This window comes from Rhincodon typus, chromosome 9 (assembly GCF_021869965.1).
Source record: "Rhincodon typus isolate 14 chromosome 9, sRhiTyp1.1, whole genome shotgun sequence".
NCBI classification, from domain to species: domain Eukaryota; kingdom Metazoa; phylum Chordata; class Chondrichthyes; order Orectolobiformes; family Rhincodontidae; genus Rhincodon; species Rhincodon typus.
The window spans coordinates 63,533,637-63,556,215 of record NC_063340.1 but is presented as its reverse complement, the minus strand read 5'-3'; the positions used below and the strand labels follow the sequence as shown (position 1 = coordinate 63,556,215).

The 22,579-nt window shown below is 39.8% G+C and overlaps 1 protein-coding gene across 2 annotated transcripts in view; it reads right to left on the bottom strand.

Annotated features, from left to right (window-relative positions):
* plekhh2 (pleckstrin homology domain containing, family H (with MyTH4 domain) member 2) overlaps window positions 1-22,579 on the bottom strand; it is a 121,884-nt gene that overhangs the window by 55,618 nt on the left and 43,687 nt on the right. For both annotated transcript variants that reach the window (XM_048601254.1, XM_048601255.1), the window contains 7 exons: window positions 18,394-19,355; window positions 15,860-15,935; window positions 12,536-12,630; window positions 7,340-7,490; window positions 6,483-6,622; window positions 5,244-5,354; window positions 1,411-1,497 (listed from right to left, as the gene is read on the bottom strand). In XM_048601254.1, the coding sequence (XP_048457211.1) occupies window positions 1,411-1,497; window positions 5,244-5,354; window positions 6,483-6,622; window positions 7,340-7,490; window positions 12,536-12,630; window positions 15,860-15,935; window positions 18,394-19,355 (1,622 nt within the window). The remainder of the gene's footprint in view (window positions 1-1,410; window positions 1,498-5,243; window positions 5,355-6,482; window positions 6,623-7,339; window positions 7,491-12,535; window positions 12,631-15,859; window positions 15,936-18,393; window positions 19,356-22,579) is intronic.

Sequence of the window (22,579 nt, the reverse complement as noted above, 5' to 3'; positions counted from 1 at the left end):
CAATTTGCCAGACGAGTTTATGCATAAATTTCAATTTGTCAAAAGAGCTTTGATTTATAAAAATAAGCTGTTACAGAATTGTGTCAAATATTCCAAGCAGAACTATAACCAAACCTTGCCACAGGTATAGCAGCATAAATTCGAGGATACCACTCATGACATTCCTTATTGGCCAGACAGCTAACCACAGAAATATGGAGTATAGAACAGATATGTTACTTTTTTGAGCAATCAATCTCTTCTTCCTTTCCATGAACTACCAACAGTACCAGCTGCACAAGTTCACAGAGAAGAAATTTCTCTAAGATTGAATTTGTTATGGACTACATGCACATCTTTAAATGCTCTATCACACAATATCAGTACCTCTGTCAATAGGAAAGACTGTATTCTCCAATGTACATCATTGGCCACACAAGTAGATAGGATGGTAAAGAAGGCATATGGCATGCTTGACTTTATTGGTCGGGGAATTGAGTACAAGAGTCAGTGTATCATTTTGCAGCATGTAAGACTTTGGTTAGGCCACATTTAGAGCATGGCATTCAATTCTGGTCACCACATTACGGGAAGGATGTAGAGGCTTTGGAGAGGGTGCGGAAGAGGTTTATCAGGATGCTGCCTGGATTAGAGGGTACGAGCTATAAGGAGAAGCTAGAAAAACTCAGTTGCTTTTTCTGCAGCAGCAGAGGCTGAGGGGAGACTTGATATACATCTATAAAATTGTGAAATGCATAAATAGGGTTGACGGTCAGAATCTTTTTCTAAGAGTTGAAATGTCTAATACTAGAGGGCACGCATTTAAGGTGAGGGGGGAAAGTTCAAAGGAGATGTGAGGGGCAAGTTATCTAACACATTCTGTGTAAAGAGTGTGGAACATGCTGCCAGGGGTGTTGGTGGAGGCAGATACAATAGGGGCATTAAGGGACTTTTAGATAAGCACATGAATATGCAAAGAATGGAGGAATACGGACCAAGGGTAGGCAGAAGGGTTAGTTTAATTTGGTATCATGTTCGGCACAACATCTTGGGTCAAAGGGCCTGTTCTTGTGCTGTACAGTTCTGTGTTTTATGTATATGTGCCTTTTTAGATTGCTGCAGGCTTGCAGCCTGTTAGGCAAGTTCTATTCTTGTACTAAACATTTATCAACTTAAACTTGAAAGTCAAATATAGCATGGTTTGCATAAATAAAAGCTGGAGATTCCAGGATCACACCATTGAAGTTTGGAACCTACAAGAAAGTTTGTTTAAAAAAAGCTACAGATTGCTGTCACTTCCTTGCAATAGATCGAGCATAAACATCTTCAAGCATGTAGTTGTCAGAAGATACAATGCAAATTCAATGACTTAATGTTGCAATATTGTTTGAAATGAACACTGTACTGGAGAAATGGGGCTAAAAATACTACCTGAATTGTTTGTTTTCCATCACACCTGATAATGTGATTTGAGACATTGAGCTCAATCTGACCCTGTGGTTTACGGATGACATCACTCTGGATTTAGAGATAAAAGAGAAATAAGATTTTAGTGCATGCAGTATTAATTAATTTTCAGGTGTTAGTCTGGGTAATCAAATCTAAAGATTATTAATATATTCTAAATTGAAATGCAGATCAGACTGAATGGATGAAAGCTTTATTCAGTTTCCTGCTCTTTTCGTCCCTTCATGAAAATCCTTATGACCTGGTGGAGTCACTCAACTGTTGCAAGCCCCAGTGTAGGACTTGCTAGAGTTGGAACAAAAACAAAGTTGCTGGAAAAGCTCAGCAGGTTTGGCAGCACCTGTGAAGGAGAAAACAGAGTTAACGTTTCAGGTCCGGTGACCCTTCCTCAGAACTGATGATGGCTGGGAAAACATCAGTTTATATGCAGAAAATAGGGAGGTGGGTGGGGTAGGGAGTAAACGATAGGATAGAGCCCAAAGAGAGAGAAAGACAGGTGTACAGATAAAGGAGTTGCTAACGATCAGGCTGGGAGGGTGAATAGTTGTTAATGGGGACTGTTAGTGACTAACAACAGGGGGTGTGTAATGGCAGGCTAAGTGGTAACAAGGCCTGGTGTGTGGGGTAGGGGGCTGGGACATGGGAGAGTTCAGGCCCTAAAATTATTGAACTTAATATTGAGTCCGGAGGGCTGCAGGGTTCCCAAGCGGAAAATGAGGTGTTGTTCCTCCAGCTTGCATTGGGCTTCACTGGAACACTGCGGCATGCAGAAGCAGAGATGTTGGCCAGGGAGCAGGCTGGTGCATTGAAGTGGCAGGCAACAGGTAGTTCAGGGTCTTTTTTGCGAGCAGAACGTAGATGTTCTGCGAAGCGGTCACCAAGTCTACGCTTCGTTGCCCCAGTGTAGAGGAGACCACATTGTGAGCAGCGAATGCAGTAGACTAGATTCTGGGAAGTGCAGGTGGAGTGTCGCCGGTTACAGGGGAATGTGCCGTAGGGCTGTGGGGAGGTGTTGGGGGTGAAGGAAGTGTGAACCAGGGTGTCCTGGAGGGAACGGTCCCTGCGGAAGGCGGACAAGGGAGGGGAGGGGAATATGTGTCTGGTGGTGGCATCTTGCTGGAGGTGGTGGAAATGGCATCTGATGATCTTCTGGATGTGGAAGCTGGTGGATGGTAGGTGAAGATAAGGGGAACCCTATCGCTGTTGCAGGAGGGAAGAGAAGAGGTGAGGGCGGAAATGCGGGAGATGGGTCAGACCTGGTTGAGGACGCTGTCGACAACGGAATTGGGGAATCCTCGGTTGAGGAAGAAGGTGGACATTTCGGAGGCTCCCTCGTCGAAGTTGGCCTCATCTGAACATATGCGACGGGGACGGAGGAACTGGGAGAATGGGATGGAGTCTTTACAGGAAGTGGGGTGTGAGGATGTATAGTCCAGGTAGCTGTGGGAGTCAGTGGGTTTGTAATGGATATTAGTGGCCAGTCTATCCCCAGAAATGGAAACAGAAATGTCAAGGATGAGAAGGGAGGAGTCAGAGATAGACCAGGTGAAAGTGAGGGCAGGATGGAAATTGGAGGCAAAATTGATGACGTTTTCCAATTGCAGACGAGAGAGGGAAGCAGCACCGATAATATCATTGATGTATCAGGGAAAGGGTTGTGGTTGGCGGCCAGAATGGGACTGGAACAAGGAATATTCCACGTACCCGACAAAGAAACAGGCAAAACTAGGGCCCATGCGGGTACCCGTGGCAACCCCTCTTACCTGAAGAAAATGAGAGGAGTTGAAAGAGAAGTTGTTGAGGGTGAGGACGAGCTCGGCCAAGCGGAGGAGGGTAGTGGTGGTTGGGGATGGTTCAGGTCGTTGCTCCAGGAAGAAGCGGAGAGCCCCAAGACCCTCCTGTTGGGGAATGGACGTGTAAAGGGATTGTACATCCATGGTAAAGAGGAGGTGGCTGGAGCTGGTAAACTGGAAGTTTTGAAACCGGCGTAAGGCGTCAGATGAATCATGGATGTATGTGGGTAGGGATTGGTAGAGTAGCTAGAGTTGTGTGTGGTAGTTCCTGTCCACAACTTCTATTGATTGGGTATGCATGATGGGCCAAGGGCTGAAGAATAGAGGCATAGACTATTTTCTAAATAGGAAAAGGCTTTGGAAATCCGAAGCACAAAGGAATTTGGGGGTCCGAGTTCAGGATTCCCTTTAGGTTAACAGGCAGGTTCAGTTGGCAGTTAAGAAGGCAAATGCAAAGTTAGCATTCATTTTGAGACGATTAGAATACAAGATCAGGGATGTACTGCAGAGGCTGCATTTGGAATATTGTGTGCAGTTTTGGGCCCCAAAAGGATGTGCTAGACTTGGAGCGGGTGGGGGGTGGGGGTGGGGTTAGTCAGAGGAGGTTTACAAGAATCATCCAAGGGACGAAGAGCTTGTCATAGGAGAAGAGGTTGAGGACTGTCAGTATGCACTCAATAGAGTTTAGAATCACAGAATTCCTGTAGTGTGGAAGCAGGCCTTTTGGCTTATTGAGTCGACACCAACCCTCTGAAGATCACCTCACCAGACACACCCCTATCCTGTCTCTGTAACCCTGCATTTCCCATAGCTAATTCACCTGGCCTACACATCCATGGATACTGCGGGGCAATTTAGCATGGCCAATGCACCTAACCTGCACATCTTTGGACTGTGGGAGGAAACTGGAGCACCCGCAGGAAACCCACACAGACACAGGGAGAATGTGCAAACTCCACACAAACACCTGGTGCTGTGAGGCAGCAGTGCTAACCACTGAGCCACCGTGCTGCACCACAGATGGGGAAAAAAGGAGAAGAACAGGGTGGGGAATCTCATTGAAACTTACAGAATACCGAGAGGCCTGGGTAGAGTGGAGTGGAGATGTTTCCACTGGTAGGAGAGACTAGGACCCGAGGACACAGCCTCAGAGTGAAGGAATGACCCTTTGGAAATATGAGGAGGAATTTCTTCAGCCAGAGTGTGGTGAATCTGTGGAAATCATTGCTGCAGAAGGCTGTGGAGGCCAAGTTGTTCAGTGTATTTATGACAGAGCCGGTTAGGGTCTGGATTAGTAAGGGGATACAAGGTTACGGAGAGAAGGCGGGAGGAAGGGGTTGAGAAACATATCAGACATGATTGAATAGTGGTGCAGACTCAATGGGCTGAATTCTGATCCTTAATCATATGGTCTTATAGTTATAGAAGTAACACTAGTATATTATGACCCAAAATAATATAAAAATCAACCAGCATATCTTTTAGCACATCATGATTTAAAGAATAATTTGGATTCAGAATTTTTTATCTGAAGATAATGCAAGTAAAGTGAGAGATATCACGAGCGACAATATTCCACTATTTCAGCCATAAATCAAGAACAAGTAGAAACATCTCTGGGATTTAGAAGAATCAGAGGTGATCTCATCGAATCATATAAATTTCTTACAGGGTATTACAACACAGCAGGAGGCCACTTGGCTCATGGCATTCATACCTGCTACTCAGAAGGTTGTGAATCTTTGGAAGTTTCCATTCCAAAGAGCTGTGGAAGTTCAGTTGCTGATTATATTCAAAACTGAGATGACTTTCCTCATTTACAATATCAAGACATAAGGAAATAGGGCAGGAAAGTGCAATTGGTGTGTAAAATCAGCCTTGATCATATTAAATGGCAGAACAGACTTGAAGGCCACATGGCTGACTCCTATTTGTAATGCTCTTACAGCATAGCATTGAACTGGTTACTTTATACAGTTAGAACAGAATAGTTATCTTACTTACTGGTGATTTGTAGTACAGCAATTCACCACCTTTAAGGACAAACCATCGCCGTTTCCATGTTTTCACTTTTCCTCCCAATTTTAACAAATATCCAGACTTTTCTAATGGTTCCTGTACAATGGATCATTGTGCATTTTACTATTGTTGTATTGTTAGAAAAATGCTTTGTATTTTACTTTGTCGCATTATAAATGGATATGGAGCGATGCAAATTTTACTTGTTTTTTTTTGCTAGTTTGATGCATCTGTCTCAAAAAGAGACAAACTACCATTTAAATGACTGCAGTAGGGATCACGACTCACACTTTATAAAAAGGTTTATTTATTTTGAAGTGAGCATATTTTTCAGATATATTGATGACAATTTTAGGAGAATTTCTGCTCATCTTCAGCACATCAATTTTGTATATTTGTGTGGATCTCAAATTTCCAATCAAAGACTTCAGGAGTTTACAAATTGCAGCAACAAAATTCAGATCAAAACTATAATGTGAAGCGCTAATAGATAATCTCCAAGCATCTGCTTTCTGCAGAGAAGAAGGAGGTGACTTTACTCAAAATATGCATTTGAAGAAAATAACAGAACTCATTTTTAAGCACGTTGAACAACACTCGAACTCAGCTTTTCCATCTAATCATTTAGTAGTGATTTGGAAAAGCTGTACGTTTACATTAGGTAACATCAATGAACAACACAATGTGAAACAACTTTATAGTTGAAACCAACTAACATTTTGGACAGTAAGTATATAGAGTGGGACTCTAATCCAATAATGGTGTTTTGCACTACAGCAAGAAAAAATGTCAAGTCTTGTAGTTTGCACCACTGGGAATGAAAGATGGAGTAGGAAGCGTTGGAACTTGTGACAATGTGGCCATGCGTCGTTTGTGCTATTGATGTAAGCAAACCCTCATCTGGAGTGTTTAGGCTATTGGCTTTGGCCACCTATAGCTGAGCCTAGTTTTGCTCCTGGTCAGTGATCAAAAACATAAAACTTTAAACAAGGGTCACTGGATAATGATCAAGATTGAGGACTAGTTGATATCCTCATATCTAAACCTAGAGTAATGAGATTAACTGTAGTACTCCCAATGTTTAAGGATTGTCTGTGATAAGATAAATAAACTGAGCACAGATAATGGATCAACCACAGAACTGTTGATCTATGAATGATGATTGCTTCACTACCTGGCTCTGCTAGTGAGAGGGTTTCAGATTTGACGAGGATAAAGACTTACATTTTTCCCACTGTCGATGGAGTGGGAAGAACATGTTTTCGGAAGTTTCTGTTCCGGCTCAGAACATTCTGTGTCTGTACAGTATGCATCTGGTGGGATGGCATAATCACTTTCCGAGGTCATAGAGGACATTGATACTCCTGCTCAAAATATTTATAGAATATGTTCATTAATACTTATGCAAACTTATAGAAAACTATCTTCCACAAAAAAAAAGAAAAGATGCATATCCCGTTCAAAGCTCAAAACGTCTGAGCTGAAGAATTCCTCTTATTTGCATAGAATGGGATTGAATTTTGTTATTCTCAACTGTTGGAACTTAGGATACTTCCCTACACCATGCAATACCTCAATATTTTACTTCAGATATAGGGAATATAGGTTATTTTACTTTGCCCAACTGGAAATGCCCTTTTAGTTGTGTTCCTAATTAAAAATGGGAATATGTGAGGGCTTGTTGCAACATGGGAATATAAAATCCTTTACTCTTACACAGACAGAGTCTACATTTGGACTGGAGGCCAAAATCAGGAATTCCGTCCCATGAACCCAGCTCTTGCCATTTTTTGCAGGAGAGCAGCAAGGGTATGGGTGCAGTTTATAACTTGCACATCTGTGGTCCAAGTACGTACTACTAACCTGATTAAGTGTATTTGCAGCAGATTTTGAAACTGTTCTTAGCCAATCAGAACATAGCTCCATCTCTAATCATAGCTTAAGAATTAATTAACTGAGAAGAAATTAATTATTAATCCTGGAAACTCTTATTAATGCCTTAACATAATCATTTGCTTACACTGATTCTCATTTTTTTCATTTATCTGTATTGCTTTATACAAATCCAAAGGAAATCTCACCTCGTTTCATGGCCCGTGGACTGCTTGGACTACTGCCTTTGCGAGAGTCTGATCCTGTCAGTGAAGTCCTGGAACTTCCTCTGGAGCTGTCACTTTCTTCAGTTTCAGAAAACTCATCTGAGAAAGGACTTGTACTAATCTGAGTTGCTTTCTTAAAGATTAAAACAAGATCTGCAAATCAGCTTTATATTTTATTATGTGTTATGTTACAATACGGGAGACAGAATTTCTCTCTTCTTGACAATGCATTAGCAACTTAATATACATCTTTGAATCTCTTACAGAGTTAATTAACAATGGAAGATAATGCTAATCATTGATTGAAAAACATGCAAGTCAATGGGATATATTTGAGTCAATGGGTGAAAAGTTTCTTCTGATTTAGGTTTCTATAGATATTTCTAAAGGAAAGGGACGGGTTTATGACTGGATTAAATTACAGACCACCCATTCATTAACATAAGTTCGTTATATTTTAAATGTTGCTACAGACAGATACAAAGGCAAAACAACCCAGCAATTTTTTTAAGGAGGATCATTTACTCAAAGTTAGAAGTAAATGAAATCTTGCAGCCAGCACTGGAAGTCAGGTATCTTGTTTGCCATCTACATGCAGCTGAAAATGCCTAAGTTTAGGAAATTGGTGAGTGGAGAACTATAGACTTGAAAATATGAATCTAGCGGGATTTCTGGTTCTCTTAGATATTGAAAAATAATGCAACATTTTTTTCCTGTTATTAGTAGGGTAGATGCCAAAACTGATACAGGAACTCATTCAAAGATTAGCTACATTCACTGATGTTATTAAACTACTGTTGAAAGTTCAGTCTGATGAAGCAAGTGTGGATTTACAGAGGAATTAGATGAAATTAGCAAATGCACAATGGTAGAAAGATCATTATATACAAAACATGGCAAGATCAAATGTAGCTAGAAGTGCACTTGAGAAGTACCTAGGGCGTTTGCAAAGTTAGTACTTAAATGTAGAGTCATAGACTCTATGTACAGCATGTGTACAGCATGGAAACAGACCCTTCAGTCTAACTCATTCATGCCAACCAGATATCCTAAATTAATCTAGTCCCATTTGCCAACATTTGGCCCATATGCCTTCAAACACTTCCTATTCATTTACCAATTCAGAAGCCTTTTAAATGTTGTAATTGCACCAGGCTCTACAACTTCCTCTGGCAGCTCATTCCACACACACACACACAAAACACCCTCTGTGTGAAAAAGTTATCCCTTATGTCCCATTTAAATCTTCACTCTCTCGCCGTAAATTTATGCCCCTAGTTTTGTACACCCCTACCCTAGGGAAAAGATCTTGGCTATTCCCCCTATCCATGCCCCTCATGATTTTATAAACTTCTGTAAGGTCACCCCTCAGCTTCCGACGCTCCAGGGAAAATAGCCCCATCCTATTCAGCCTCTCCCTACAGCTCAAACCCTCCAGCCCTGGCAACATCCTTTTATGAATCCATTCAAGTTTCACAACACCTTTCCTTTAGCAGGGAGACCAGAATTGAATGCAGTCTTCCAAAATTGGCCTAACCAATGTCCTGTACAGCTGCAACATGACCTCCCAACTCCTATACTCAATGCACTGACCAATAAATGCAAGCATACCAAACATCTTCTTCACTATCCTGTCTACCTGGGACTCCACTTTCAAAGAACTATGAACCTGCACTCCAAGGTCTCTTTGTTCAGCAACATTCCCCAGGACCTTACCATTAAGTGTATAAGTCCTGCCCTGATTTGTCTTTTCCAAAATGCAGCACCTCACATTTATCTAAATTTAACTCAATCTGCCTTACCTCGGCCCATCGGCCCATCTGATCAAGGTCCCATTGTACTCTGAGATAAGCTTCTTGGCTGTCCAGTACACCATCAATTTTGGTGTCATTTGCAAACTTACTAACCATACCTCCTATGTTCACATCCAAATCATTTATATAAATGACAAAAAGCAATGGACCCAACACCGATCCATGTGGCACACCGGTGGCCTCCAGTCTGAAAAGCAACCCTCCCACTACCCCCTATCTCCTACCCTCGGCCCAGTTCTGTATCCAGATGGCTAGTTTTCCCTGTAATCCATGTTATCTGATCTTGCTAACCAGTCTACTACACGGAACCTTACCAAACACCTTACTGAAGTCCATATAGATCATGTCCACCACTCTGCCTTCATGAATCCTTTTCAATACTTCTTTAAAAAAAAAACTCATTCAAGTTAGTGAGACACGATACAGTGTCTAATTACTGTGGAGCAGCTGTGAAGCAAACAAAGCAAATGCCTCACAATACTGCAAGATTAGAAAAGCATAAATCAGTAATTTGGTTATTCTTAGATCCCTCATCAATTTTGGACTCTCTGCCCACAGATAGTTGATCTACGCTTGGCTATATTTGGTCCTTGATTGAACCTGCTGTGACTGTGACAACCGGACTCTACACTCTGTTCCAAAGGATACAGGCATGTGCACTCAGCCTGATCTTGGTTACTCTGTACCAATCAAACAAAAATGGCTTTCATGTCATAAAGTTTGAAATTCTACAAATGAGAAGAGTTAATATTTGTACTGAGTTTTGAAAATCGCTTATGCAATCTGTTCAATTTCAAAACTGGTTCCCACCACCATATACAGAATGATTGAGACAACTCAGAAGTTCAGTTAAATTCATCCCTGTAAGATGAAGGGTGGAAAGGTACTGATGTAGTATTCCTTCAATAGTTTGGGTCCTTAATTAATAACTTAAATATTAATATCTTTATATACTTCAACACCTGTACTATACAAATTGATTACTGATTTGTAATTTTATAACAATTTGAATTCCATATTTCTTCTTTTAATATCCAGTCCACAACTTCCTTGTTTCCTGGTCAATTTAAGTGTCTATTTTTGTTATTGACATGATTGTCACATGTTTCCATGTTTTTAAATACACACAGTCATTATACAAATTCTATGATCTAGGTTACTCTGCAATCAGCCTTTCCAATGTGAACATGAATAAATTATGACCAGAATGTAAGAAATAGGAGCAGGTGTGGGGAATTCAGCCTCTTGAGTCTGTTCCACCATTCAATATGATCATGGCTGATATAATCTCAGCCTCAATTCTACTTTTCTGCCCACTCCCCATAGCTCTTTAGCCCATTACAAATTAAAAATCTGTCTATCCCCTCCTTAAACTTACTGAATGTCCCTGTATCCACCACACTCTGTGCCAGTGAATTTCACAGATTCACAACCCTTTGAGAGAAGAATATCTCCTCATCTCTGTTTCAAATCTGCTATCCCTTATCCTAAGACTATGACTTCTCATTCTAGATTGCCCCACAGGATGAAACATCCTCTCTATGTTTACTTTATCAATCTCCTTTAGCATCCTGTATACCTCAGTTAGATCTCCTCTCATTCTTCTAAACTCTAGAGAGTATGGGCCTAAACTGCTTAAACTTGTCTTTATAAAACAAATCCTCAGGTTGAATCAATCAAGCAAACCTCCTCTGAACTGGCTCCAATGCAACTACATCCCTCCTCAAGTAAAGGGACCAAACTGTATGCAATACTCCAAGCATGGTCTCACTAATGCTTTGTTGCAACACTTTTCTACTTTTAAACTCAATTCATTTAGCAACGAGTACTAAATATCCAATAGCTTTCCTCATTGCCTGCTGTACCAGCATATTACTTTTCTGCAATTCACACACAAGGACCCTCAGATCCCTCTACACTGAGGCACTCTGAGGTTTCTACACATTTTAGGTAATAAGTTGCCTTTCTATTCTTCTGACCAAAATGGATAACTTCACAATTATCCATGTTAATATCCATCTGCCAAATTTTGACCCATTCACCTAACCTATCCATATCCAGTTGTAAATTTCTTATTTCTCATTGCAACTTATTTTCTCATCTTCTTTAGTGTCTGTAAATTTGGCTATCGTACCTTCTATCCCAGCATGTAAGCCATTACCAACTATAAACAGTTGGGACCCGAGGACCAAACCCTGTGACAGCCTATTAGTTATATCCTGCCAACCAGAAAAAGATGCACTTATCCCAACTCTCTACTTTCTGTTGATTAGTCAATCATCTACCCAAGCTAATATATTACCACTATTCCCATGTAACCTTACCTTGTGTATTAATGTTTTGTGTGACACCTTATCAAATGCCTTCTGGAAGTCCAGCTATACTACATTTACAGGATCTCACTTTTCATGTTACATTTTCAAAGATCTCTTGCAAATTAATCAAGCTTGATTTACTCTTCATAAAACCATGCTGACTCTGATGGATTGGGTTTTAACTTTCCAAATGTCCATTACTTCCTTAATAATTGATTCTAACCATTTCCCAACGACAGATATTAAACTATCTAGTCTATAGTTTCCTACTTTCTGCCTCCATCTCTTGTTGAATAAGTGTTATTACTTTTTTGAAGCATGAGGGGGAAGCAGGAAGAGGCAGCTTGCAAAGAGGCAAGATATTAAAATAGTATTGTTGAATCAAATACATAAGATCAGCGAAGGCCAATAATACGGGATAGTAGAACAAATCCTGAGAAAGGTGAATTAAGGACAGGTTGTAGAATACTTTCTTCACTCAACAATATTCAACATGTTGGAGGTTCTCAGCTCCGATGCAGAGGCAGACTGGGCTACAATGGTAGCTAAGAAAAAGGGACAAGTATGTATAATAACAGTATTACCAATCTTTTGGAAACACAAGATAGAAATGATATACTTCACTCACTGAAACACAAAGTACACGGGAACAACTTTCAGAACAGAAATTTGTTTTATCAAAGATGGTGCAACAGAGATGAGGTAATCCTTTGGCAAAAAGGACTTCTGGCAGAATTTCAAATTTGTGATGCTTCCTTCAAGTTTTGTCTAATAGCAACAGTTTTAAAGATTGTTTTCATAATGACACATCATTTGCATGCATCCTCACAATCATCCTTGATTGTACACATACTTCACTGTAAAAGGTTCACTTACCCATGCACAAAATTAGGATAATGAAAGGAATTTAAACATCAGGCAAGAACGTACCATTAAAAACTTGAGCTAAAATTTGTGAAGAGTAATAAAGATATAATGGCCAATGGTTGCACTCAACTTCTTTTGTCTAAAATACTTAGTAAAATCATGGCTTTAAGCTGGACACTTACCCCTTTCAAAGTAGTGTAAACTGGAGAGGTCATACTCTTATAAATCAAGCTGGTATAAGATGCGGATGTTGAATTTGAAGACACGAAGCTAGTGCCTAGGAAATAAAGAGTATTGTTTATGCACAGATGATGGAGGTTTATTATATTTTAATATTCAATGTATAAAAGCTCTAAACAGTTAATAAGACATCAGACTTTTTTTAAACAAAAAAAAGATAATTTTTTTTATACCAGTTGAGTTTATGGGAAGAGGATGAATCAGTCTGTAAAAACCAGGAAGGTGCTTGGTATTATCCCTGATTGAGATGATCTCGCTTGAAACTGCTAAAAAGTAAGAACAGTAGCTAAAAATTAAAATGTTCTGCTGTCGGGAGTTATTATTTTAGTTAACTTCTCCAAATTAATTTTGTGTGCATATTCAAAGTGTAAAGTGGAATTTCATGCTTTGTTTGGAAATACCAAATTTGAGAGGAATTGTTCAGCTAACTTATGTTAGAGTAAAGATCTCATATAACACACTTAGTGTGAAGGACTGTTCTGGGATAAGAAGTTTCCAGCCTGAGAAAGGGAAAAAAAAACAGCAGAATCCGGGAGAGTTGAATGTCTACTTAAAAGGACAGTCTGACGTATAATGGATTGTAGGTTATTTTTGGTTGTGTGAAAAGTCCTGTTCTGTAGTTTAAAGTAAAAGTTTCCTATAAAAAGTGTTTAGGAAATAGTGCTGATAATCTGTCTGTTACAGTAAACATCTTAAAATGTAGAACTTGTTACATCATCTTTTCAGCTATTTATGGGAATTTCAGATTTCCTTTCAATGATCACTGTTCTTTACAGATGAAGTAACTCTTTCTAGTTCACTTCGCTCCTTCAAATCTAGCTCTGACCAAGCATTTGATTACCTCTCCTACTATCTTCTTATGTGGCTCAAAGCCATGTTTTATGTTATAGTACTCTGGTGGCAATGCCATGATATATAGTGCTTACACACAGTGGAACAAGTTGTTGTTGTACTAATGCCTTTAAAAAAATGACTAATTTTAGAATCCCAAGAGAAAACAAAAGTGTAGAAAATCTGTGCATAATGGAATAAAAAACAAAAAACATAGAAAATCCCACAAAATCTCAGTAAGTCTGGTAGCCATGGAGCAAGAGACAAATTTAATCCCTCAGTTCTGTGACTTTACATCGGAGATGGCAAAAATTAGAAATATGACAGATTTTGAGCATGTGAAACAGAGGAAGGTGGGAAGGTGAACAAAAGGGAAGGTCTGTGATTGGGTGGTCAGTGGGAGAAATTAAAAGTCAAAAGGTATCATGGTGCAAGGCCAAAGTGAGTGGTATTGGATCATAAAAATATGTTAAAAGATATGTCTGGGGGAAGTGTGAAGGGAAAAGTCCTGAATAGCTGCTAATTGACAGAAGGTAAAAGACAATAAGACTCACAAGATAGAAAACCCACAAAGAAAAACAAAACAAAATGAAGGCAGAGATACTAGGAACTGCAGATGCTGGAGAATCTGAGATAACAAAGTAGGAACTGCAGAGTCTAGGCCCGAAACATCAGCTTTCCTGCTCCTCTGATGCTGCTTGGCCTGCTGTGTTCATCCAGCTCTACACCTTGTTATCTCAAAATGAAGGCAGAATTTATCATTGAAATTGTTTGAACTTAATATCAATCCCAGAAAACTATGAAGTGCCCAGTTGATGGATAAAATGCTGTTCAAATATTTGTGTTGAGTTTCAATGGAACCATTATAACAAGGCAAGGATGGAAATGTAAGTGTGGGTGTAAAGCGATGAATTAAAATGACTGGTACACTGAATGCATGTGTTCCCCAAAATGCTCAACCAGCCCATATTTGGTCTCCCCAGTGCTGAGAAGACCACATCATGAACAGCCAATACACAATACTAAATTGAAAGGAGTGCATGTATGTTGCTGTTTTACGTGGATGAATGTTTGCAAAGAGACAAAAAGTCTGGCATACCATTTCCTGTACTTGTATGGATAGGTGCCACAGGAAAATAAAGAGGTGCAGGGGGTGTCTGAGGAGTGGACTAGGGTAATGTTAAAAGAACAGTCCCTTCCAGTGCTGAGGGCATGTTGCTAAACAAAGAGACCTTGGAGTGCAGGTTCATAGTTCCTTGAAGTGGAGTCCCAGGTAGACAGGATAGTGAAGAAGGCATTTGGTATGCTTGCATTTGTTGGTCAGTGCATTGAGTAAAGGAGTTAGGAGGTCATGTTGTGGCTGTACAGGGCATTGGCTCGGCCACTATTGGAATACTGCATTCAGTTTTGGTCTCCCTATATAGGAAGGGTGTTGTGAAACTTGAAAGGGTTCATAAACGATTTACAAGCATGTTGCCAGGGTTGAAGGGTTTGAGCTATAGAGAGAGGCTGAATAGGCTGGGGCTATTTTCACTGGAGCATCAGAGGCTGAGACGTGACCTTATTGAGGTTTATAAAATCATGAGAGGCATGGATAGGGTAAATCGACAAAGTCTTTTCCCTGGGGTGGGGGATTTCAAAACTAGAGGCCATAGGTTTAAGGTGAGAGGAGAAAAATTTTTCACAGATTTTCACACAGAGTGTGGTACGTGTATGGAATGAGCTGCTAGAGGAAGTGGTGGAGGCTGGTACGATTACAACATTTAAAAGGCATCTGGATGATTATATGAATAAGAAGGGTGTAGAGGGATGTGTGCCAAATGCTGGCAAATGGGACTAGATATATTTAGGATATCTGGTTGGTATGGAAAAGTTGGACCGAAGTATCTGTTTCAGTGCTGTGTATCTCTATGACTCTAAGGGGATTAGTTGTGTTTGGTGACATCATGCTGGAGATGATGGAAATGGCAGAGCATGATCAACAAAACATGGAGGTTGGTGGAATGGAGGGTGAGGACAAAGGAGAACACCACCATGGTGTGGGAAAGAAAAGTGCTGGGAGCAGTGTAGAAATTCAAACAGACCTCACTGGAGGGCCCTGCTGACCACCATGGTGGGAGGGAATTCTCAGTTGTTGAGAAAGAAGAACATAATAGTCACTAGTGCGGAAGGCGGTATTATCTGAACAGATGGAGACATGGAGAAACTAGAAGAATACAACACAGTCTGCACAGGAACCAGGGTGCGAGAACATACAGACAAGACAATGTTGAGTCAGTAAATATTGTTTGATTGCCTTTCCGGGGATAGGCTGAGACAGTGAAAAAGAAGGAAAGAGTAGGAAACAAAGCCAACAGGTTAGACCGTGAGAATACAGAAAGGGTTAGTCCATTAAACAGAAAGCATTCCTCCCTCATAAATAAAAAATAACTCACATTTGTTACCTGGGTCTGTACAAACGGCCTCTGACATCCTCATACCTGACTTGGCCACTGCATAAATTCTGTTTTCCTGGGTGCAGAAGATAAAGTAACAACTCTTAATATATCTGTATTGTTGTGTGATTTCTGGAGCCATAAATCAGCTGAAAACTTTTCATGTCAGTCCCGAGGTATGGGGAGCAGAATAAGGTGCAGGCGAAATGATCTTTACTTATCTTCAATTTTTTTTCCATTGTCTTGTGCTAGCACGTACACTTACTGGGATGAAAGAATAGAAGTGTCAATAATCTTCTAATTCTTTATTTACATGGTCATTTTTCAGAAGAAAGTTGAGATATGAAATGGTCAGCAGGCTAATTGAATTTTAGTGGGTGGGTCGGATTTTTGCCTTTGACGAACTTTCAATTCTATACTATTAATGGATATTAGCAAGATTCTTAGCTAATCTTATTTTCCTTCCTAAACTAACTCAAGTTTTACCAACATCCCAGTTAAGAGAAATTGAAGCACAAATTAAGGAGTGAATGTAGGGCCTTCTCCATCAATACCATTTAATTATCTTCCAAACTGTGTACTTACTATTTGTGTTAGTGTTTTCAAACCAAATATTGCTTTTAATCGGATTTTGTAATTTATAGCAGATAAAGGAATTCATCACGTCCTTGTACTTTATTGAAATGTATTTTCAATTTTATCTAACATGCTTTCTATGCAATAAAAGAAACACCATGTGATCTCTGATTCTAGAGTAGCCTTCTAGTACAATTTGTCTGGTAATAATTCAACATATTTCAACAGATTGGGTCATTCCATCTTGAAAGTATTGTCAGTAACTGTGACTAATGAATGGTGATGTAACACCATGTTAGAGATACATACAGAACCACATGGTATTATCTGCCAGTTAATCTTGTTGGCACTGATTAAGAGGTTAAGGGGACCTGCCAGACAGCATTCAACTCCCAAGCAACGTTTAAATTCCCATACTGATCATGACTTCTATTCATACGAGTACAAGTTCTCCTAGTATAAACTGTGCTTTTCAAAGGGAGAAAAAGGTTAATTGATGATGAGGAGATAAATTCCCTACCCCACAACTGGTGCTCATTGCCTCTCTGTTACTTGGCAGTGGAGCTTCCACAGCAATATGAAACAGTAGCACAGCTGTTCTCTGGGGATTACAAAGCACTGCTTTGATAATTGTAGATGCTGGACCCATGTACAGAATGAGGGGAAGTGAACTAACTAGTTTAGTGTTGGACATTTTTTGCCGAAATCTACATCCTTAGTTGAGATGAAGACTGACCTACATTCAAATTCATTCACCTTCCCACACTGCTCACGGTCTTATTGGCTTTCCCAAAATCTGGACATACACATTTACCAACATTGTTCAAAATATCCCCACACCATCAGGTACACTTACAATCTAAATACCTGGCTACTTCCTTCTCCAGACGGAACACATTTGAAGTCTGGAAGACACCTTAATTCACAGCAAATGGATTACTGAAATATATTCACAAAGCTTGAATTTCCGAATATGCTTTTTAAATTTATTCTATGATGGGATGTGGGTGCCGCTGTCAAGGCTGGCTTTTGTTTCCATTCCTAATTGCCCTTGAACTGAGTGGCTTTTGGGGAGTAGTTAAGAGTCAATCACATGGCTGTGGATCTGGAGCCACAGTAGGTTGCAACAGGTAAGGGTGGCAGATTTCCTTCCCTAAAAGACATTAGTGAACCAGATGGGCTTTTACAACAGTTGATTATATTTATCATGGTAACATTATTGAGACTAACTTTATAATTTCAGATTTATTAATTGAACTTAAATTCCAATGGCTACCTTGGTTGGATTTTGAACACATGTCCTCAGAACATTTGCCTAGGTATCTGGATTACTAGTCCAGTGATATTAACAGTACACGATCATCTCCACCAAGATAGTGCAATGTAAAAGAAACACTGCAAACGTAGCATGCCAAATATAGCATGAGATCACAGCCACCTTCAGTAAATAATACCCACTGATTTTGCTCACACCACTCTTTCAGGCAGTATATTCCAGATCATAAAGTGGTGAGTAAACTACTTTTCCCCATGTCATTTCCAGTTCATTTGCCAATCAGCTTAAATCTTTGACCTCTGGTTGCCAACCCTTGTTCAGGTGGAGTTAATTTCTCAATGCTTACTCTAGCTAAATTAATCATAACTTTGAACACCACTTTCAAAGCATAAAGACTGACCATTCAATAGACTACTTCAATTTTATGCTTTGATAGGGTGATTACCAAAGTCATGAATAAATCTTCAAAACTGTTCATATTGCCTAACACCTTTTTACAAGTAAGTACCAGTCCAAACTGATGCAAGTTAGTTGAAATCTTTGCGATCAGGAAGACTATTGTTATTGTCATAACTGTTAGTGTAATATCAAATTAGTTTTTCAAAACATCTGTTGACATTTTTATTTCTGCAAATGAAGCACTAGCTGTTAATTATCACTACAACACAGCAATAAATATTACCCAAGAAGGGAATCTGTGTAGAGGAGGTGTTGGTGGCTTGCTGGTGGAAACTTTGCCTGCGGTGTCCTCGGTTTCCAGTTTCTCCTCTGTAATTTGTCCTTCAGATGAATCATACAAAAACATTTCCTCATCGTGGCCTGTTTCCATTTTCTCCAGAATATCATCTCCACCTTCATCGACATCGATGTCCGTCTCTTCATGACAAATTGGCCTCACCATACTAATAGCATTTCGGTTTCTGCCAAACAATCGATCAGTATTTAATTGTGGTTGGCTAAAGTGTTTCTTTGATTTGGCCATGCTTAAACTAAATACATTAGGAGTCCTTAATCTTGGAGGTGCTAAGTTAGAAGATGAATTTGCTCCAATTAAGGACTGCATGGTCTGGTCATTGGTGGCAGTTGTTGGGGTTAGATGCTGTGGTGTAAGTGGAGATGTTAGAATTAGGTTTGGAGTATTTGTTCCACTGGATGATGATGTCGAATCCAGTCTTTGGGATTCAAATTTCTTGTTCAACTCATCAGCGGAAGTATCATGATCCATTCCTTTAATAATTGTTTTAGAGTTCTTTATTATGCTTGGAAAATAATCCACTACTTGCAGTGTTTCAGTATTTGGACCTTGAAAAGGCTGTTCTTGTTCAGTTCGCTGAACTACTGCACTCTCATTATCGAAAGCAGAGTTATTGTCACCAGATGCTGTCAAACAGATGTCACTCCCAAGGTGATTACAGATGTTGGACAAACATTTGGATTTTAGATGCTTTTTTCTCTCATCTTCTTCATCAGAACTACCATCACTTAAAGATTTAAAAGTTGCATCTTCTTTTGTTAAAGTTTGTTGGCTAGTTAGTCTTTTTCTATCTTGTACCTCAGATACATAATAGTTTTGAGCAAAACCCCTTTGATCTGTTGCGGTATTTTGAACAGAATTCATTTGTGGCTTCTTGTTCATTTCATTTTCTGAAAAAAAAAAGAGAATTGCACAAGTTAAATTCTGTCCATACTTTTTGAAGCCACTTGGTATAACAAAGGTTGTTCCATTGATGCATGGGTTATATGCCCAAAATAGTGTGCTTTGGACATAAGGTTTGGGGAAACAATGCATGAACCAGTTCGTAATTTCAAAAGTACTGAGGAAGTCATTGTGTTGACCTACACAGAGGGACAGAAAAATCAGAGGAAGTCACTTCTAGGGTCAGACGTTCCTATAACCTCTAATTGAAGTACGTGATAAAAGTGAACACAATACTCTGTGTGGTCTAACCAGTGATAGAATTTCAGCAAAACCCGTGTCAATTTATATTCCATTGTTGAAACTACACTGCCAAACATGATATTCCCTTTTTGTAAATGCTTTCAATATTGAGGTAATGTTATTTAAAATTTATTCCAAATGTGTCCTTGTGCTAATTCTATTCACTTCACTCCATACAAATTCATTGAACACGAAGGAATCATTCAAGAGTAGGGCAAATTGGTAATAAGACAAACTTAAAGGCTTTGTGCCTGAATGCATGTAGCATTTTACAAAAATATATAATGAATTAACAGTGCAAACAGAATGCAAATCGTTCTGATTCGGGGTGATTACTGAGAGGTGGTTACAGGGGGACCAGGCCTGAAAGTTGAATATCCACCAGACTTTATGTTTCGGAAGGATAGACAGAAAGAAAGTGGAGATGGTGCAGCATTGTTAGTAAAGGAAGATATCAGCGCTGTGGTCAGAAATGATTTTCACACTGGAGGGCAAGATGCGGAAACACCCTGAGTAGAATCACAGAGTCATATAGCATGGAAACAGGCCCCTTGGTCCAACCAGTCCATGCCGACCATAATCCCAAACTAAACTAGTCCTACCTGCTTGTGTTTAGCCCATATCCCTCCAAACATTTTTTATTCAGGTACTTATCGAAATGTCTTTAAAACAAACTGTACCCACATTCATCACTTCCTCTGGAAGTTCATTCCTCACGTGAACCACTCTCTGTATAAAAAAAACATTGCTCCCATGTCTTTTTTTTTAAATCCTTCTCCTCTCATCTTAAAAATATGCCCCCTAGTCTTGAAATCCCCCATCCTAGGGAAAAGACATCTGCCATTCACCTTATCTATACCCTTCATGGTTTTATAAACCTCTAGAAGGTCACCTTTCTACCTCCTATGCTGCGGTGAAATAAGTCCCGGCCTATACAGACTCTCCTTATAACTCAAACCCTTCATTCCTGGCTGCATCCTGGTAAATCTGTTCTGACCCTTTCCAGTTTAATAATATTCTTCTTAGAATAGGGCAACCAGAACCAAACACAAGAAATAAGTAGAAAACAAAAAAGTGAAAATAAAATAAAAATAAGTAGAAATAAGAAATAGCAAGGGAAAGAAATCCTTTGTGGGTGTAATCTACAAGTTCCCTGTTAGTAGTTCTACAGTAGAAATCAGGAAATATTGATTTTAACATGCACATAGATTTGTTTAATCAAAATGGCCAGGGTAGCCTTGACGGGGGAATTCATACAGTGTATTAGAGATTGTTTCTTGGAGCAAAATGTTGGGGAATTAACCACGGATTGGGTATTTTGGATTTAGTATTGTGTAATGAGGTGGGATTAGTTAACAATCTCATAGTAAAGGATCATCTAGGGAAGAGTGATCATTTGCAAGTTGGAATTTCAAATTAGTTTAAGGACAAGAAATTTGATTGGAAAATAGTGTCTAGTGCTAGGTAATTACATGCACATGATGACAGGCTTGGCCCTAGTCAACTGGGCAGGAAGACTAAAATGTGGGGCAGTTGATAAATGGTGGTAAATATTGAAGGAGATATTTAAATCTTCCCCACTAAAACATATTTCAGAGAGGAAGAAAGATTGTGAGAGAGGGAAAAAGGATCCATGGCTAAGAGAGAAAGTTCAAGATAACATAAAGGGCAAATACTAAGGCATACCATATTGCAAAGATCTGTAGAAAGCTGGAGGATTTGGAAATTTTTGAACAAATGAACAAATGAAAAAGTGCAGCACAGGAACAGGCCCTTCGGCCCTCCAAGCCTGTGCCAACCATCATGCCCTAAGTAATCTAAAAGCTAACATGCCATTTTTTGATCCAAATCCCTCTATTCCCTTCCTATTCATGCACCCATCTAGGTGCCTCTTAAGTGTCTTCAATGTGCCCGCTTTCACCACCTCTTCTGGTAGTGCATTCCAGGCTGCTATCACTCTCTGTGTGAACAACTTCCCTCGCACATCTCCATTAAACCTTCCCCCTCTGACCTTGAACCTGTGCCCCCTCGTAATTGAAACTTCAACCCTGGGAAAAAGCCTTTGACTATCCACCCTATCTATGCCTCTCATAATTTTGTAGACCTCTATCAAGTCTCTTCTCAGCCGCCGCCTATCCAGTTAAAACAATCCCATTCTTTTTAACCTTTCCTCATAGTCAATGCTCTGGAGACCAGGCAATGTCCTGGTGAACCTTCTCTGTACTCTCTCCAAAGCTTCCACTTCCTTCTGGTAGTGTGGTGATCAAAACTGCACACAATAATCCAAATGCGGCCTATCAAGGGTTTTATATAGCTGCAACATGTTTTGCCAACTCTTGTACTCCATGCCCCAGGTGATGAAGGTAAGCATGCCATATGCCTTCTTAATCACCTTGGCTACCTGTGTTGCCACTTTCAGGGAACTGTGGACCTGTATGCCCAGATCCGTCTGAATGTTAGTGTCCCTAAGGGTTCTGCTATTTACAATATAATTCACACCTAAATTTGATCCTCCAAAATGCATCACCTCGCATTTGTCTGGATTAAACTCCATCTGCCATTTCTGTGCCCAAGTCGCCGATCTATCTATATCCTGTTATATACTTTCACAATCATTGGCACTATTAGCAACTCCATCAATCTTCATGTCAACAACAAACTTACTTATCAGACCACCCACATTTTCCTCCAGATCATTTATATATATATTACAAATAACAAAGGACCGAAGACTGACCCCTGTGGAACACCACTAGTTACTGGTCTCCATTCTGAAAAAACTTCCTTCTACCACTACCCTCTGTCTGTTTTCTATCCATCTAGCCAGGCCACCCAAATCCCTTGTGATTTTAGTTTTTGTACCAATCTGCCATGTGGGACTTTATCAAATGCCTAACTAAAATCCATATAAACTACATCCACAGCCTTT